Source organism: Stenella coeruleoalba (assembly GCF_951394435.1).
Source record: "Stenella coeruleoalba genome assembly, chromosome: 19".
Taxonomy (NCBI): domain Eukaryota; kingdom Metazoa; phylum Chordata; class Mammalia; order Artiodactyla; family Delphinidae; genus Stenella; species Stenella coeruleoalba.
In genome coordinates this window covers 43,866,288-43,885,101 of record NC_137165.1, presented here as the reverse complement: position 1 = coordinate 43,885,101, position 18,814 = coordinate 43,866,288, and the positions used below count along the sequence as shown (strand labels likewise).

At 52.5% G+C, this 18,814-nt stretch overlaps 1 protein-coding gene across 1 annotated transcript; it reads left to right on the top strand.

Moving 5' to 3' along the window:
* The first annotated feature begins 1,435 nt into the window (after positions 1-1,435).
* DCAKD (dephospho-CoA kinase domain containing) lies at positions 1,436-18,462 on the top strand. The gene is made up of 5 exons (XM_079905951.1): positions 1,436-1,824; positions 10,063-11,206; positions 11,572-11,775; positions 15,003-15,090; positions 18,039-18,462. Exons 2-5 carry the CDS (start codon positions 10,831-10,833, stop codon positions 18,328-18,330), a joined length of 960 nt encoding a protein of 319 aa, XP_079762077.1. The 5' UTR covers positions 1,436-1,824; positions 10,063-10,830; the 3' UTR covers positions 18,331-18,462.
* Positions 18,463-18,814: the final 352 nt, after the last annotated feature.

Sequence of the window (18,814 nt, the reverse complement as noted above, 5' to 3'; positions counted from 1 at the left end):
TGGGGGCTCCCCTGGTGGCACAGTGGTTGAGAGTCCGCCTGCCGATGCAGGGGACGTGGGTTCGTGCCCCAGTCCGGGAAGATCCCACATGCCGCGGAGCAGCTAGGCCCTTGAGCCATGGCTGCTGAGCCTGCGCGTCTGGAGCCTGTGCTCCGCAACGGGAGAGGCCACAACAGTGAGAGACCACGTACCGCCAAAAAAAAAAAAAAACTGCAAAGGTGGAGCTTCAGTTCAGAGGAGGTTCTTGGGTTGAAGCCCCTGCAGCAGCCCTTCAGCCTTTCTTCCCGGATCATCCCAGAGCAGAGAGGCATCTGCTGTTGGCAGATTGGACCACAAGGATGCTTACTTAGAAAACAGAGCCCCCACTTGTACATCAGTAGCTCACAATACTGTAAGGCAGAATCCGGGAAAAACAGGATCATCTTGCAGGGGTTTCCTAACAATGTACCCCAGGAAGAGCTTTATACCTTGGGGGAGAGGCAGGCATCTTCCTATTCCTATCACTGCCATGGCCAGCCATGGTTACTGATGGGAGTCTGAGTACCTCTCTGATGTGTCAGGAGTAGGGAAAAGGTGGAGAACCACAAATCGAGGTTATCTGAAAGTTGTTTGGTCCAGGAAGGGAACTGGGCCATTAGATCTGGCGCTATGGAATAGGAATTAGAAATGTTTTAGTATGACCCTATGGATTAGAATTAGGAGAGATATTACCTAAGGAAAAACTTTCTAACTGCCAGGACTGGACTTCAAAGATAGCATGAAGGTGTCTCGAAAGACAGTGAGTTTGCTGACTCTGGACATGTGCAAGTAGAGGTAGCAGAGATGATCTAGACAGGTGTTTGGACCAAATGGTCCCTTTGATCATGAGATGCAATCCTATGTATTGGGTGATGTCAGCCAGTGCTGTTGATATCAAGGAGAAAGGTTTCAGGGACTGGAGGGATCAGAGAAAGATGTTGGATTACTTCATCCTTCAGTGTATTGGATCCCTACTATGATGGGCACTGTTCTAGGCACTGAGGATACTAGTGGTGAGGATAGACAAGATTCCTACCTTAAAGGAAGCGGAAAGCAGAAGTACAGTTAAGGGAGAGGGAAAGGAGGTAGAGTAGGAGTTAATTAAGGACCACCTACTATATGTGAGGCACCATTAGATGCTTTTATGTATTTCCAATTCTTTCAACAAGCAGCACAGTAGCGATTATTTGCACTTTGATTGAGGAGAGAGAGTGAGAGGTAAAGTGACTTACTAGGCTTGTATGGACATAATGAGCTCTGCGGCCAACGTACATTTTAAGAGACGGCAAACGGATTAACCTTTAAATGTCAGTTTCCTTTTGTGTAAAATGGGGATGACGGTGTCTACCTCAAGGACTGTGAGGATTCAATGAGATAATTAATGCCTACAGAGTGCTCTTAAGACCTGGCAGGTACAATGTGCTTAGAGGCTGCACAGCTAGTGATGGCCAGTCCTGAATTCGAAGCTAGGACTCTCCGGATTGTCTCCCCCAGCTTGGAAAGGCTTTGGTTCGGAGAGAGGAGTAACCCTGCGGTCCCCAGCGGCCCAGCGCTCTAGGGCTGCGCGTTTTCCCGATTCTCCTCTCCCCGGTCCCGCCCCGCCTCCCCGGTCCCGCCCCGCCTCCCCGGTCCCGCCCCGCCTCCCCGGTCCCGCCCCGCCTCCCCGGTCCCGCCCCCTTCCGCTGGCCGGACGTCCGGTCCGCGTGCGCGCGCTCCTGAGGCCTCGACTGCCCTCCGGGAGCCACCCAGTGAACGCCTGTGGGACTGGGCGAAAGGCGGCTTCCGAGGTCGGGTCAGAGGCCCCGGGTACGTAGAGCGCCGCACGGGCAAGTGGGAGCTGCCGGGCCCGGGGAGGGGCGGGCCGGGCGGCGGCTCCCGGCGGCGGCTCCCGGGGTTGCATTGCTCTCTTGGGCGCTCAGGCCACCCCGGAGAGCTGGGTCCACCCCGGAGGTATTGTGTCCCGGTGCCGGGCTCTGGGCGCACCAGTCGTGCTGCGTGGTGTAGCGTAGAGTACGCGCCTTTCTTTCAAGCCTTGGTTACAGTTTATTGAGCACATACTATTTTGCCTCCATGGCTCATTGCCTTGACAGCAGCCCTACTAAGAAAGGTGATGTTTTACCTGTTTTACAGCTGTGGAAACCGAGAAAGGTTTACAGCTAGAAGGCGGTGGAAATTGAATTCAAACTCTGGTTCAGTCCAAAGCTACTGCACTTCAGACCTTTGTGGTCAGATATAAGTTTGATTTTTGAATCCAGCGTCTGCCACTTATAGTTGTGTGATCTTGGGTACCTTTCCGACTCTGCTCATGTGAAAAATTGGAGGCATGGAGTTCCCACTTATGCATTGATGAAGAGGGCAGCCTGACCCCCTGCTTTTCTCCGCCTCCCAGCTTCGCAAACGGAGGCTTTGGCGCTTCTGGAGCTGAGTTTGTTTACGAAGTTTTCAAAGATGTTTCTCTCCCAGTTATGCAGAAATTGTCACCCGAATGAACTTTGACGTTAAGTCCTAGTTTTAAAGTTGAGGAAATGGAAGCCTTTGCATATGGTGTCTTTGGGGGCCAGCTGTGCAGATTTTGCCTAAATGAAGCAGATGGATTTGGCAGGATGCAGACAGGCCTGGGGACACGATGAAATGCTAGAGATCTGGCTGATGACGGAAAGTGGACAGGCCAGTTGGGGTGGTTCTTCCTTCGAGCCCTAAATTCCCACCAGATCCTCTTCTGTCTTTCGAACAAGGTCTGAATGTGTCCTCCTGGGTAATCTGGTTAAAGGGTTCAGAACCTCACTTAGTACCTGTGCCTTTAGGGCTGAAGGCAGGCCAGCAGTAGCAGTGAGCTTAGCTTTGTTTTGAAAACTACCCACTCTCCCATTTTTAGATTGCAAAAATTTTTCTCTGAAAGTTTCAAAGGATATGATTTTTGGTTAATTGTAAATATGGACATTTAAAAAATAAAACTGTTACATTAGGCACTTAAATCTGCAGTGGAATCTAAATACCATAGTGATTTGATTTCCCTCATTCTTTGAAAAGAATACATGAACCAGTTTTTTTTAATATATAGGGGTTTTTTTAATATATAAATTTACTTATTTATTTATTTACTTACTTTTGGCTGCGTTGGCTCTTCGTTGCTGCACGGGGGGCTTTCTCTAGTTGTGGCGAGAGGGGGGGGGCTACTCTTCATTGCAGTGCGCGGGCTTCTCATCGTGGTGCGCGCACTTCATTAGTTGTGGCTCATGGGCTCTAGAGCTCAGCCTCAGTAGTTGTGGCGCACGAGCTTGCTCCGCGGCATGTGGGATCTTCCCGGACCAGGGACCAGGGCTTGAACCCTTGTACCCAGCATGGGCAGGCGGATTCTTTTTTTTTTTTTTAATTAATTAATTTATTTATTTTTGGCTGTGTTAGGTCTTTGTTGCTGTGCGCGGGCTTTCTCTAGTTGTCGTGAGCCGGGGCTACTCTTCGTTGCGGTGCGTGGGTTTCTCATTGTCATGGCTTCTCTTGTTGCGGAGCACGGGCTCTAGGCGCGCAGGCTTCAGTAGTTGTGGCACGTGGGCTCAGTAGTTGTGGCTCACAGGCTCTAGAGAGCAGGCTCAGTAGTTGTGGCGCACGGGGCTTAGTTGCTCCGCGGCATGTGGGATCTTCCTGGGCCAGGGCTTGAACCTGTGTCCCTTGCATTGTCAGGCAGATTCTTAACCACTGCACCACCAGGGAATTCCACCAGTTTTTATTCAACGGTTGAAATTTTACATTGTTCCTTTTTCCTCCTTGAACTCGTATTTCCACTATATTTCCTCCACAGAATTTTTTTCTAGTAAAATCAATTTTATGCTCGAAGTCTTTGGTTTGCTGTCCTACTTCTCTGCAACAAAAATACGTACAAAAATTAAAACACTTTTGAAAATTGTATTGTCATAATATTAAACATTTTCTTTTGGATTGAGTTCAAAAATTGTAAAATACCCAATTGACCACAACAACTAGTTTTGATCATTGTTAAACATAAGTTTTATTTAAAATGCTTCTCTTAATAAGCCAAATGGAACTTTTTAAAAAATTCATATACGTATCCATGTATATTTGCTAGAAAGAGCAGAGCTTTTTTTTCTTTCATGCCCGTAAGCATTGAAAAAGTTGGTTCTTGTAAATAAATACAGAGGAGTTGAAGACATTTCGTTGTGGCAGTAATACTCAACTCTTTGAACATCTTCTGAGTTATGGGCCAAAAAATCACTGTGATGTCAATTACTAATGACTTGTCAGCTGACAGTTCTTTTAGGTCCTCCTTTAACTTTACTGAAGGCAAAGGTTTAGAAAGCACCGGACTCAGCAGGAGAATTTGTTACGTGGTCACTATAAACAATCACATTCTTGGCATGAATACTTATATTTTGAATTACCCCTTTGGGGTGTCAGGGGTATTTTGCACCGTGGAACAATGCACCTTAGTAAAATTTGGCATGGGTGGGTAGTTACACCTTTCTGGGAACCTGGGAAAAGATAGCCCGCAGCATGTTCCAAGTCTGATCTGTTCTCATAGGGAGACACTTGGCAAACTGAGTTGAAATTTATTCCTCTTAAACCATGTTTTTGTGTCCCTTGGAAAATCTTCATGCCTCCTCCAGTACGAAGACCACTTGGAACTACGGTGGGCAAATACCTAACTTCTTTTACCTTCCATTTCCTCACCTTTAGAATGGGAATAAGTAAGAACTGACTTCTTTGGGTCGTTGTGCTGATCAGATGGGATCCACGACGTCCAGGCACACAGGGAGCAGCTCAGACGGTGGATGGCAGCTCTTACACTCCAGTCCCTGCCTGCTGGGACACTCGGCTTCCTAGGCACTCCATGCCTCGGTTTCCTCATTTGTGAGCCCAAGATATCTCAGCCCAGGAATGTGGGGGTGGGAAGTGATGTGGAAGAGGTTTTGTGATTGTCACAGTACGTTTTCTGGAACAGATATGTTCTTATTTTAAAATAGTTACTGTTGAGTTCCTGCTGACCCATGAGCTGGACATTTTGCTGTGAGCTTTATGTACAGTATTCAGCCGATATTGTCTGAGGCCCTGCTGCTCATCGGGCCCTGTTTTAAGCACCTTGAATTCAATAGTGCTCAGATTCTAGGGAGAGAGGAAGATTACAATAAATAATCACATAGACATAATATTTGAGGGGTGATAAGTGCAGTGAAGAAAAGTGAAACACGAGGGAAACGGTGCTATTTTACATATTCACGGCAGTCTCTGATAGGGTGACAACTGAGCGGAGAAGGGGGTGAGCCGTGAGACCCTTGGGGGAAAGGACCTTGTGTGTGGAGGGAACAGCGTGTCCACAGGCCCGAGGTGGGAGTGCTCAGCACGGTCAAGGAGCAGCAAGGCAGTCAGGGTGGCTGGAGGGTCTCATTCAAGCGGGGGAGTGGTGGGTGCCTGGAGAGGATGGAGCTGTGTCTGTCAGGAGGCCCCTACGGGACTCTAAGGACTGGGCTTGAAGTGAGACGGGGACCTTGGAGGGTTTTGGCAGAGGGATGACACTATCCAACCACACTAGCTGCTGTTATGACGAACAGACTGTCGGGGAGCAAAGGTGGCAGCAGATCACTGGGAGGCTGCTGCAGTAATCCAGGAGCAAGACGGTGGGCGGGGTTGGCGGGGCTGTCGGGGGGGGGGGGGGGGGGGGGGGCGGCGGGCGTGTCTGTCTAGGTGGTGAAGCTGGAAGGTAGAGCTGGCAGGGGGCGCGGGGTGAGTTGGATGAAGATTGTGAGAGAGGAGCCAGGAGGGTGCCGAGGGTTTTGGCCTGAGCAGCTGAAAGGACGGAGGTGCCCTTCAGGGAAAGGGAGTAGACAGCAGTCACCGACGTGTCACACGTTGAGTTGGGGAAGATGAGGTGATGGGGGCATATGGTACCTCATTCAGTCCTGACGAAACCCCTGTGAGTAGTCATTATTAACCCCGTTTTATATGCAAGGAAATAGAAGCCCACAGCTCTGAAGTAAATTGCCCTAGGCCACGTGGCTGCGTTCACAGACCCTGAGATTTGGCATTCCCCGTGATCCTTTTTTCTGCATCAACACCAGTGTTGTAGTCCCGTCTAAACGACCTCCCTGTCCACCCATGAAAGCTCCCTGGAGTGATGGTGTGTGCCTGGAGAGGGCTCTAGAAGAAAGACCTGCTCCCTCCCTCCCCCCCTCCCTCCCTTCCCTTGGTGTTGGTGAGGGCTGAGGGAGAGGGAGGCTGACCGCCAGCACCTGCTCTGGGGCCTCCCTCCAGGTCATTGGCAGCCTGGAGAAGGAGGTGGTGACTTAATAGGCCCAGCAGACAAAGAGAAGAGAACTTGGACCCAGGTTTGAACAGCAACCTCTCACCAATAATGAAAGATCAGGAGCCAGGAAACTGTAGATAAAAATAGCACTTATCAGTTAATTGGAAAACAATATATTTTTGCAACCACTGCTTCCACAAGAAAATAATTGGGTCCCAAGGCAGGGAACAACTCGTTTTCATGAATGATTATATTGATCATTGGAGCAACGTGGATACATCCCCTTTGGAAAGCAATTCAGAGGAGAAGCGTGTGGCTGGTCAGACATGTCCAGGGTGAAATCCTGAGAGGCTGCAGAAGGAGGAGGAAAGAGGCTGGAAGTTCATGAGGGAGCGGGCCCTGGCTGGGCAGGCCGGTGTGGGGCTGTTGACTGGGAGATGCAAAACAAGAGAACTCGCCTCCAACCCAAGTCCCGAGCTCTCCCGAGGGAGGAAAGAAAGTGTGTCCATTCACATATCAGTTCCTTATTCTTTTTTGTTAAAAAACCCACATTATTTACTTATTTATTTATTTTTGGCTGCATCGGGTCTTAGTTGCAGCACGCAGGCTTCTCTCTAGTTGTGGCGTGCCATGTGGGATCTTAGTTCCCTGACCAGGGATCGAACCCACATCCCCTGCACTGGAAGGCAGATTCTTAATCACTGGAGCACCAGGGAAGTCCCTCAGTTCCTTATTCTGCTTGAACCCATTGGGTGTTTTGTTTGTTTGCACTTTTCTCCTGGAGGGATTTACTGGCAGTGAGCAGCATGTTCTTATGGAAAGAGGAGCAGGCTGGGAGCCTCTCCTTTGCCACTGAGGGGAGAATGTGACCCCCAAGTATTTCCCATTCCCTTTCCTGCTTCTGGAGTCATTCAGTCATTCATTCTACGCATAGTTATCAAACACTGTCAGAACAAGAAGGGAACATTGGTTGAGGGTTCCTTGTGTGCTAAGTACTGTTCTAAGTGCTTTGCATGTATGAACACATTTACTTTGCATGGCAACCCAGAGTAGGTGTCCTCAGCTCCATTTTACAGGTGAAGAAACTAAGTCAAAGAAAGCTTAAATAACGTGACCAATATCACTCACCTGGTGAGCGACTGACAGTCACTAGACACCGGGCTAGATGCTAGAGACAAAAGGGTCCAAACTGGACACAGCTTGTGACCTTGTGGAGCTTATTTTATCTAACACGTAGTCACACAAAAGTACAAAGCACAGTGGGCACAAGGGAAGGAGAGGAAATGAAGTGGTGAGAGATGTCAGAGGCCTGATTTGGGTTTGGGGGGTGGACGAGGCTGCACCGGGAGAGGTGGCCTGCTTCCTCGCTGCTTTCAGGTCCTCACTCAGAGTGACTGCTTTGGTCCCTCGTTTAAAACAATGACCCCCGTCACTCTTGATGCCCTCTCCCACTCAGCACCGCCACACATATCGTGAGCTTTTCGATGATTTTTGAGCCAGATCAAGAAGAGGATATCAAAGGTGGTCACTCTTCTGGTAGGTGCCTGCAGAGGAGCTACGGGACAGGTCTGCGTGGATCTGGGTGCCTGACTTTGAGGCAGCTGGGAACCTAAACCTTCGTTACCTCCCTGCTGAGCCTTTTTTTTTTTTTTTTTTTTTTTTTTTTTTTAACATCTTTATTGGGGTATAATTACTTTACAATGGTGTGTTAGTTTCTGCTTTATAACAAAGTGAATCAGTTATACATATACATATGTTCCCATATCTCTTCCCTCTTGCGTCTCCCTCCCTCCCACCCTCCCTATCCCACCCCCTGCTGAGCCTTAAGGGGACAGTGGGCTCTCGGTCAGTGCAGCTCTTGGGCAGACCCATCCCCCACCCTCCCCAGGCCCAGGGTGAGTACCACGTGATCGCTCTCGCTCACCTGTCAGTGCTCTGTTATTGGTTGGTTCCATTTGTTACTGTCTGTCTCTCAGAATTTTCCTGTGGGGCAAGACCTGTGTTTTCCTTTGGTTGCTGCAAAGCCCAGAGGAACTCGTTCAGCGGTTCATGAAGGAGTGAGCGATGGAGGGGCTTGTCAAATGGGAACAGCTGTTATTTGTCCAGCCCCTTTAAGCCAGGGGCCCACAGCTTCCCTGGGCATGTGCTCCTCCATCCCCTCGGCCTTCCTGGCAGAGGCCAAGCAGCTGTTAGTCTGTTTCTACAGATGGTCATCCAAGGCCCCGAGAAGGGAAGCTCTTCACTGGGTTACCCAAGGAGGCTGGGGCAGAATTGAGCCTGGAATTTATCTCTGTGCCCTGGTGGTTGTCCGTAAGATCCGGCCCCCTATTCTGCAGAGGGAAAACACCAGTGTGATCATCAAGAAATAATTTTTCTTTGGCCCCAAATTGATTTGCCTACAGACGGATGCGCCATCCTTATTTTGTCTTAATCTAAATGTAAATTAAGTTTCCATTCCCGGGGTACATTAAGGCAGGGGTCTAGACTTGGAGTTAGGAGCCCTGAATTCCATCCAGGCTCTGCTTTTAGTTGTGGTCCTGGGCAAGTCCCTTCTTCTCTGGTCCTCAGTCTTTACCATCGTAAACAAAGAGCCCATCCCAAGCCCTGTTGCACAGCAGAACTGCCTGGGTACCTCCACCCGCCAACACCAAGATCTGACTCAGTAGGTCTCGAGGCGGATCCTGGTCCTGTGTACAGGAAGGAGGTGAGGTCTGTTTGGCCACATGGTCTTACAGGCCCCCTTACCCAACTCGGCAAACCTGGGTGACCAGGTGACAGTGGCTTGCTTTCATCGATGAGGGGTCAGGGCCTTGTGGAGAACCAGCCCTTGCCCGTTCCCTCAGCTGAGGCCTGTTTTCAAGATGGGTCTTCCGCAGAAGAGGACCCAGTGCTTTAGGGACAATAGGACAGAGTTTGGATTTAAAACGCTGGTGCTGAATATCCCATTTCAAAGCTTCACCAAAAATAAATAAATAAGGAATTCCCTGGTGGTCCAGTGGATAAGACTCCACGATCTCACTGCTGAGGGCCTAGGTTCAATCCCTGGTCAGGGAACTAAGATCCCACAAGTCGTGCGGCCCAGCCAAAAAAAAAATTTTTTAATTTTTTAATTAAAAAAATTTTTAAAAGCTTCAGCTGAGTGGATGAATTTTTTTTTCCCCCCGCAAGTGAACCCTATCCTTAATTCCTCTTTTGTAAGCTGGAGGGAGACCTACCTGGGGGCAACTCCAGTCTCAGAGAGATTGTAGAGAAATGCCTTGTAAACGGTTTAATAATTTAGTTAGATCTCTCCATGTGGATGATGATTCTGGTGGATATTTTCCTCTCTCCTCCCTGGCTTCCCTGGGTGAGAATGAGCGCGGGCAGATTTAAACATCTAGGTTGGTCCCCCGCTGCCCCAAGCCACCCATCCACTCAGCCCACACCCGAGCGGCTGCCTCCCCCTGTCGTTTAGTGTGTCCTCAGGGGAAGCAGACTCATTTCAGTATAAGCTCAAGCAAACTGTAATTAGGACAGTAAATCTGCTGTTTAACCAAAAAAAAAAAAAAAAAAAAAGTCCTAGGACAGGTTTCAGGGTCCTGGACATCCTTCCTTTGATGCTGAAGGAAGGATGGGAGAGACCTGGCCTTTGATTTAATTTCTCCCAGTTTGGGAACAGAGTCCAGGACATGGTAACCATGTTTACTGAAAATGCAACACGGCTTAAAATCTACTGTGAGATCGTCTGAGGCTGCAGGAATGGGGACCTGACCTCATGAAAGTCTTTTTTTTCTTTCCATGCCTTGCAGTATGACTGACCACAGCATCCGTCCTGCACCAGCACCCTCACCTCCTTTCCAGGGCATTTACCACGTCAGTGGCAGTGCACCAAGGGCTGTAGATGTGTTTTCTCAGTCAGTCTGCGCAACAGCCTTAGGAGGCAGGTTCTGTCATCTGCATTTTACCCCCATTTTATGGATGAAAAAAACTGAGGTTGAGAGAGGCAAGTGACTTTCCCCGGGTTGCACAGCATGCAAGTGGAGCAACTGGATTTGAAGGGTGTGTGCTCCTAGCCTCTGTGCTGTATTGCAACTGCTCAGTCGGAGAACCGCAGATCACCACGCCAGGCTGAAGGCTACCTCCCCACCAAGCCTGTTTTCCTTCCCTCGTTCCTTCTTGGCATGATCCACACTTCTGTAAACCTCAGGCTTAGTGGCCACTCAGCCACTGCCTCTCACTGAGCTCCCCACCTGGGCTGCTTCCTAGATGAGAAGGAGGGATTATTACTCTCAGTGTACACCAGTCACCAGGCCTCCTGGTGCCGGTGCTAGGGTGTGGCAGGCAGGCCATTTCCTCCCCGTGAGCCTCAGTGTCCCAGACTAGAAAGCGGAGGCTGGGGCCATCTGGAGAGCCCCTTGGGTTCACCCCAGAGGGACAGGTGTCCCTTTCCTATGGGAGCTTGCCCGCAGTGGGGTACGGCAGCCTCCAGAAAGCTCTCTTTGCTTAATAGCACCCGACCTTGCTCTGCCTGCTCAGCGTTTTGATTGCTAAATTTATAGTGTTAGTTTGCCTTCTTCATGAGTGTCTTTAAAAGAACACCAGAGGCCTCTCCTGAAAGAGTTTTCTGTCTCGGGTGGACCCTGAGCTTCCCGAGCACAGGGGAGGCTCTGCCTGGCCAGCTGTGTCTCCCTCCCCCGCCTTTGCCTTGCTGTCCCCCAGCCATTTGGCTCCACACTGACCAGGCCTGCTCTGTGCCACAGGCAGGTCCTTCCAGCTTTCCTGTGCGGGACCATCGCAACCGGGGAGCTTGGCCTCCGGTGACCTCCCTCTTTCCTAGGAAGATGTTCCTGGTGGGCCTGACAGGGGGCATTGCCTCAGGCAAGAGCTCGGTGATCCAGGTGTTCCAGCAGCTGGGTTGTGCGGTGATTGATGTGGACGTCATCGCCCGGCATGGTGAGTTGGGGGGGCGGGTTGTACACAGCAGATGCCCTGGGCTCCCTTCCTTCCATGAGGCCTCACCTTTTTATAAGGCTCTTCAAGCCCTCAGAGGAGGGGGGGGGGCCTTCCCATCAGCCCTGGTCTCCTGCCCCTTACTGCCCCACCCCCACTCTTCCCTCCAGCTCCCCTCACCCTATGACCAACACCAGGGATTCTGTGCACTCTGCTCTCCTCTCTGCTTTCCCTCCCATCATCTTGTTTTTGCTGCAACTGAAAGAAGAACCCCTGGGTTCCGCCATCATTTTGCCTCTGGTCACTCAGAGTCCCCTGGCTGGGCTGGAGGCTCCAGCGAGTGACCCAGGCTCCTCTTCATGCCACAGTCGTCCAGCCAGGGTACCCCGCCCACCGGCGCATCGTGGAGGCCTTCGGCACTGAGGTCTTGCTGGAGAATGGCGACATCGATCGAAAGGTCCTGGGGGACCTGATCTTTAACCAGCCCGACCGGCGGCACCTGCTCAACTCCATCACCCACCCTGAGATCTGCAAGGAAATGATGAAGGAGACCTTCAAGTTCTTCCTCCGGGGTAAGACCCGGGGCCTGGGACGGGGTGGGGCCCAGGCCCTTCTCCTCTGCAGAAAGGTTGGCGGGGGTGGGGGTGGGAGCGGGGGGAGGAGCTGGTTATCATCCAGGCTGTTGAGTTCACTCTGCTCATCGGCATCCTCCGTGCAGCCCTGTACCAGCCCCAGAGAGAAGTGATGTCCCTCAGCTCTTAAGGGGGCTGACAGTTTAATGAGAAGAGACACTTGAGGCTTTTGAGCCATGAACCCCAGGAAGCTGATTTTTCTAATAGGGTGGGAGTCATAGTAGCTGGCGAATAATGGAGTCATAAGACCTGAGTTTAAGTCCTGGCCCTCACGGTTTCCAGCGGTGTGACTGTTGAGTGCACACACACACACACACACACCCGCGCCTGTTTCCTCCTCTGCATAGTAAGGCTGATAATGCCAACCCAGGCAAGTTCTTAGGGAGACTAAAAGTCTACGCTGTGACTGTCAAACACCACGACAATGTAAACCGTAGTCAGTCAGGTTTGGTGCTGGTTGAGCCGCCTGGGAAAGTAAGTTTGCAGAGTGTAAGGTGGGGAGGCTCCGGGATGGCCAGGGCCGGTGGGGGTGGGTTCTAAGTGGAGGATGATCCTTGGGGGCTGGGCCTCAGTGGAGAGAGCTAGCCTGGCGTGCTCAGGGACGGCCAAGTGATGCGGCAGGACTGAAGGAAGGGGAGAGTGTTTGAAAAGCTGGGGTCTGTGTCAGCCTTTCCCAAGCCGTACGCTACAGTCCAAGCACGGTTCTTCAGGATGGCGTTGGGCAGGGGTGACCTGATCTTTACTGTCCAGGATGGGGTCAGTCCCCAGGAGAAGGGGGAGAGCTGAGAGCAATGGTTTAGGATCAGGCGAGAGGCTGGCCCAGGGCCCCTACAGAGCGGCCTGTCAGCCGCTGGGCCCTGGAGCCTCCAGCCCAGGCTCCGGGTTGAAGGCCTGGCTGATTGTCTCCCGTCAGTCACGAGGCTGAGACTTTGCTTCCTGGAGGGTATGGGGGAGGCTTCTTGCTTTTCTTCGGGCTTTTGCACTGTGATCATGGCCAAATTCTCCCATGCGTCAAGTTCTCATGTACAGAGTGGGGACCCTCTCCCCACTGCTGTCCCCTCTGGCCAGTACCTCCCTCCAGAAGGAAAGGGATGACTTGACAGACATCCTTGATGTTGACCCTCCCTTCCCCGCCCCCCAGCTCTGGCCAGGCAGGAGCTGGCTCCCAGCATCCTCCCTGCTGGACCAGCTTTTGCTCCCCATCTCAGTACCTTGCCGCAGGCCTCCTCCCTCCTCCCTCAAGGGCAGTCTCAGGACTCTTGCTACCTTTGTCCTGCCTCTTGTATCTGTGCCAAGACCCCTCCCGTCACTGCCCACCCCCGCCAGGAGCGAGGCCTTCTGCCTTTCATTCCTGCCCTTTCGCGTTCGCTCCCAGGCCAGGCGCGAGTACATCTATCTGCAGGGCTTTGAGGCAGCAGTGGCTCTCCCCTTCTGAAATTAAGCATCGGATAATGTCACCCGCTCCAAAGTTCTCCCGCTGTGTCATCCACCCAACTTCCCCTCTCCCCAGCCACCACCACTTAAATAAAAGCTAGAAAGCTCTTTTCAGCTCGATAAGGTGAAAAATGGGGACGACAGCTGTGGCTTCCACAGTCCCAGTTTTCCCCTGATGAGTATAACAAATACAACTGTCAGAGTTGGTATAATCAAACGTCAGATAAGATCACCAGCTGTTGGGAGGTCTCCGCGTAGGCAGACGGATGTCTTAATAGAGTCAGGGTGGTTTGCAGAGCTTATCAAGCAGGAGGGATGTGACAGCTGAATAGCCCTTTGCCAGCGAAGCATAGAGCTGTCCGCGAGCTCCCGAGAGGGGCCGAGGAGAAAGGGCCGAGGAAGGGACGGGAGTGGAGCAGAAAAGGGAGGTAAGAGGCCCAGTGAGGACCTGGTCTCGGCCCCTGTTCTGGGCTGGACAGGAGTTGGGGAGCCAGCACTGCCAGCCTCCTTCCTCCAGGGAGCTGTAGTAATAACAGCCAGCCATCATCTGTGGAGCAGTGAGTGAGGGTCTGGGTGAGGGGCTGCTGAGGGGTTTACAGGCATTTGCTCATGTAATCCTTACCGTCTTCCTGTGAAGCGGGCCATCTGTTCACTCATTCACACAGGTGAGGTTTGGTAAGGGGCCCAAAGGGAGACAGTGGTGGCGACAAACCAAGGCGTGTCATCTGAGCCCATCTCATGACACACACACACACACACACACACACACACACACACACCCGCTTCTCACTGCTCCTGGATCCCTGCCAGCTCTTCCACACTTACACAGCGGTCACATGCCTAAGAGAACTGGGAGCCCCAGGTGTTCCTGGGCGAGTAACCCAGGGACATGCCCGCGCACAGTGGGTGAGGTTGCACCCACTTGGCCGGCCTTGGCTTGCAGTGGGAGGGCTAGTCGGTGCCTTTTACCCCACGGGAGTTACTTCTGTAGTATGAGTCATAACCACTCCCACCCCCCAGAGTCGTACCTGTAATCCTTGGCTGGGGGCGGCCTCTGACGCCGAGAAGCAGCTGCTTTCCCTCTGGGGCTGCTGCGGCCACCACCCCATAGGAGTTTCTCGTGGAGAGTCGGCAGAGAGCGCCGTGCAGGACCTGGCTCCTGGTGGAGAACCTATCATTTTTTTTTTTCTCTTTTTTTGAGGAAAAGTGGGTGAAGTAGGGCAGAATAGGCCCACTTATTCCTGGAAACTCTCTCCAGTCTCCTACAGCTCTGGCTGTGTCACCTCCCTGTTCAGAAATAACAACTCTTTGGGTTGAAGATCAAGTGAACCCAGCCCTTTGTGACTGCCCCGACCACCTTGTCAGCTCCGCCTCACTCTGCTCGAGGCCTCCACTTCCGCCAGAGCTCTTCCCCTTCCTGGAACCCTCACCTCCACCTGCTCGTTTTCAAGTATCAGAAGTCCTACCCGCTCTTCAAGGCCAATACAGATGCCATCCCTTCTGTAAGGTCTTCTTGGATCATCCACCCCAAAATGACTTTCTGCAGCTTTGTGTTCTGAATGGCATTGGAACTGGCTAGCATTCAGGTTATGCCTCTCCTCGGAAGGTCTCCCCCTCTGCCGGGCAGCTCCTGATGGTAGGGGGCGGTGGCTTGGACGCTGTTCCCACACTGAGCACATAGTCCTGTGTGTGCTTGCAGAATTGAACTTGTGGGTTTCCTGGCCTCCCCCCAGGATACCGCTACGTGATTCTGGATATCCCCCTGCTGTTTGAGACCAAGAAGCTGCTCAAGTACATGAAGCACACGGTGGTGGTATACTGGTGAGTGTGTGGCACGGCCTGGCCTGGCCGAGGCTGGAAGGGAGGACCCCTGGGGGAAGGCGTGTACCTGCAAAATGGCCCCCTGCATTTCGCCCTTTCCCCACAGGGTGGCCAGGAGGCCCAGAGGTTTTGGGGAGCAGGGCCCAGAGCCTATAGAAACTGACCTCTGTGCCTGACCCAGATGTGCCTGGGAGTAGATGTGGGGGAGTGATGGCCCCCAGGTCTCTCTAGTGCTTGGGAAGGGCTCCCCCTGCTGGCTATTGGAGGCACTTCAGCCCAGATGCCGGGCCCTCCCCTGGGCGACCGTGTTCTTATTCATTGGTTCCCTTTTCCCTCCTGCAGCACTTCTCAACTTTGCAAACATTTATTACTTCCCTCAGTTTACCTCTCAACGTAAGGTAGTCAGGACAGGAGTTGATATTTCTGAGTTATAGAAAACTCAAGGCAGGGAGTTACAGAATTTGTCCAGGGTCACCCATCGGCAAAATCTATGAACAGAAAGTTGCCGAGAAGGAGTTGTCAGAACCCAGCTAAGGAAGGAGCTTTATTCATGTCCCCCAGGACATGAAGCAAACCAGAATCCAGGTTTGGCAAACAGAGGAGGATCAAGCTGTCAGAGAAAATGAGTCGTAGTCCCAGCGGAGTGAGAGTGCAGATGAGGCTTCAGGGTGTGTCTGCCTTCCAGAAACTTCCTGGATGCCACCCATAAGTACAGCAGACACAGAGGTGGACACTTGGCTCTGCAGGTACTTTGGGCACAGGGTTGCTCTCAACAGACTAATGGTGGGGGAGTCTCCGAGCATACTGGAGGCGGGGCCTGGAGCGCTCAGTGCCCTAAGCATCACCCTGCCCTCTGCCCCAGCGCCCTGCTGTGGGTTGGCATTTAAAGGCAGCCTGAATCTGCTGAGCCTGGTGCAGGGACTCAGGCATCCTCTTCGCTCCCCCACTGGCCCGTGTCTCGCCCTGTAATCCTGCAGCCTCTCTGGGTTCTTTGTTCTCCGTTTGTGAAGTACTGTCAACTGAGGCCAAGCCAACTCCAGGAGGACAGAGTTCTCTTTGCCTTGGAATTTTAATACAATTGAAACTTTGTACCAAGGGATTCAAAAAAAAAAGTCTTATTAGAGTGTAGGTGAGTAAACAAGACGGGGGCTGGTTGCGTCTGCAGTCACCAGGTGACTCCACGCTTTCCCTGCCACCTTCCTCATCCTATGCTTTCCTTTTGCTAAGAGCAGAGATAGCTGTGGCTCCTGGCACATAATTGCAGCTTTGTAGATTCTGCCTGCTCCCCAGGAGATCCTCCAGCCCCACTCACCAGCCAGAGCAGCCTTTCCCAGGGTCTCGGGTACCATACATGCCCCACTTTTACCACATGTGGTTGTATGGCTCTTGAGAGATGCCCAAGAGATGAATGAGTGATTATTTGCTTTTCATAAAAGGGATCCACGCTTTACAAAAATAAGGACCCCCTCATGGACTCCTTTAATTGGCATTTGAAATAATATGGGCGTTTACCAAAGTGTGATTATACCAAAATGTGATTATTCACTTTTTCAAGGAGCTTGCCAATTGTGGGATAAATGTTTGGGCAAAAGTTCCCTTACCACAAACAACGTCAGTCTTTTAACCTTCTGGGACTATCCCTGAGCTCCAGGAAGGGCTGTCAGAGAGTTCTGCCTTCACACCCCAGGAGGCCCCCGGTCACGGCCTCACCGTCTGAAGGGTGTGCGCTCACTGGTGGCCCCAGGCCATCTCCATTCTCTCACCCAGACTTTCCCAGCCACAGATCTGCAGTGTCCCTGACTAGGGTTGGCTATAGTCCTTGTTCTTAGCCAGGCAGGGATTGGCCCCATGACCTTGACAGTATGCTGTCCTCCTAACAAAGGAAATCAGAAGTCCTACCTACTTTCCAAGGCTAGTGCAAATGCCATCCTTCTACAGGGTCTTCCCTGATCAGTCAGCCAGAAATGACTTCCTGCCACGTTCAGTTCTGAATGGCGTTAGGATTGGCTAGTGTTCAGTTATGTCTGTCCTTGGAAAGTCTGCCTTCACATCCCAGGAGGCCCTTGGGTCTAGGCCACAAGTAGGAGGGGACTAAACTGTAGTCATCAAATCCTCCCATCTTATAACCAGGAAAATTCAGGCCTAGTGGCAAAGCAGAGAGACCCCAGATGGCAGAAAACAGCTGCTGCAGCCCTTTCCCGCCTTGTTCCTATTGAGGGCTTAGGCATTCACAGAGATGACCCCATTCCAGAGGACAGCTGGGCAGTTCCTGTGTAGCCAAAAGCAGGACAGGGAGTTTGCCGAGGAAGGACCCAGGTGGTAACATCAGAGCGCGCGAGAGGCATCCTTTGTGGCGTTGGGAGACTGGGCGTTGCCTGGCTTACTGTGCAGTGCTCAGTCCTGTCCCAAGGACCGAGGGGATCCAGTTCTCAAGTCCTTGCTCCTCTTGGGCTCTGTGCATCCCACTTCATCGGTGGCATCAAGCCCAGTGGCCACCGTCTCAGCCCAGTCCTTTTGCTCTGAATGTGCGGGACTAGGTGTGGGGAGACAAGGAGAGGGCTCTTTGTGGTGGACCGGGAAGCTGTTTTTGAGGCCGCAGGGCCAGGCCCCCAGGGGAGCTGAAGGGAGTGTTCAGCTTGCAGACACAGGTCTTTCAGTAAAGCTTATCCATCCAGGGATGCAGGATGTAGCTGATTCCAGGTGATCAAATCCTCCCATCTTAGAACTGGGGAGTCTCGGGCCTGGTGGCAGGAAACAGCAGCTGCCCCTTTCCCTCCACATTTACACTAAGGGGCTCAGGTAGCCCACAGTGCTACCAGGGTGCTCACAAAGAGTGGGGTGTGGTGGGGGAGCCCAGGAGCTTCCAGGGCTGTCCACCCCTGTCACGCACCATTGGGAGGGAGGCCAGGACCTGCGATGTCTGAGCAGCCCTTCTGCCCGGTCCCTAGTGACCGAGACACGCAGCTGGCCCGGCTGATGCAGCGGAACAACCTGAACCGCGACGACGCAGAGGCCCGGATCAAGGCCCAGCTGCCCCTGAAGGACAAGGCCCGCATGGCCCGCCACGTTCTAGACAACTCGGGCGAGTGGAGCGTCACCAAACGCCAGGTGGTCCTCCTGCACGCCGAGCTGGAGCGCTCCCTGGAGTACCTGCCACTGCGGCTCGGGGTCCTCACGGGGCTGGCCGGCATCGCCAGTCTCCTCTACCTGCTCACCCACTACCTCCTGCCTTCCCCCTAGCGGGACCCTGCAAGGCAGGAATTCCTGGGTCTCCATCTCCTCAGAGGCTGAAACCAGGTAATGAATGCATCCGGTTTCCTCCCAACCCCTCAGCACACACACTCTGGATCTGGGCTGGAGCCCTGCACTGGGCCGACCCTTCCTCGGAGCACATCCTGTCCAAGGCAGAGAAGCAGCCCTCTGTCAGCAGATGCTCCTTCCCACCTCCCCCAGTGCCCCTCCCTCTGGAACAGTGACCATCACGGGCTGTGGAAGCAACAGTGGTAGACTCTTGTAACTTTCTTGTGGGCGGGGGTGAGGAGCACCTTCAGTGAACGTCACCAGTGTTTAAAGCTGGGAGGGTCCCTGGGCTTGAACCCTTTCCTAGCATGTGCCCCGTCACGGCCAAAACCCCCTGTGTGGACCATGGGAAATCAGTTTAGACCAAGGGCTGCCTTCAAGCAGGATTCCCCTGTAGATTGAAGCCCTTGGCCAGGAGGCAGTA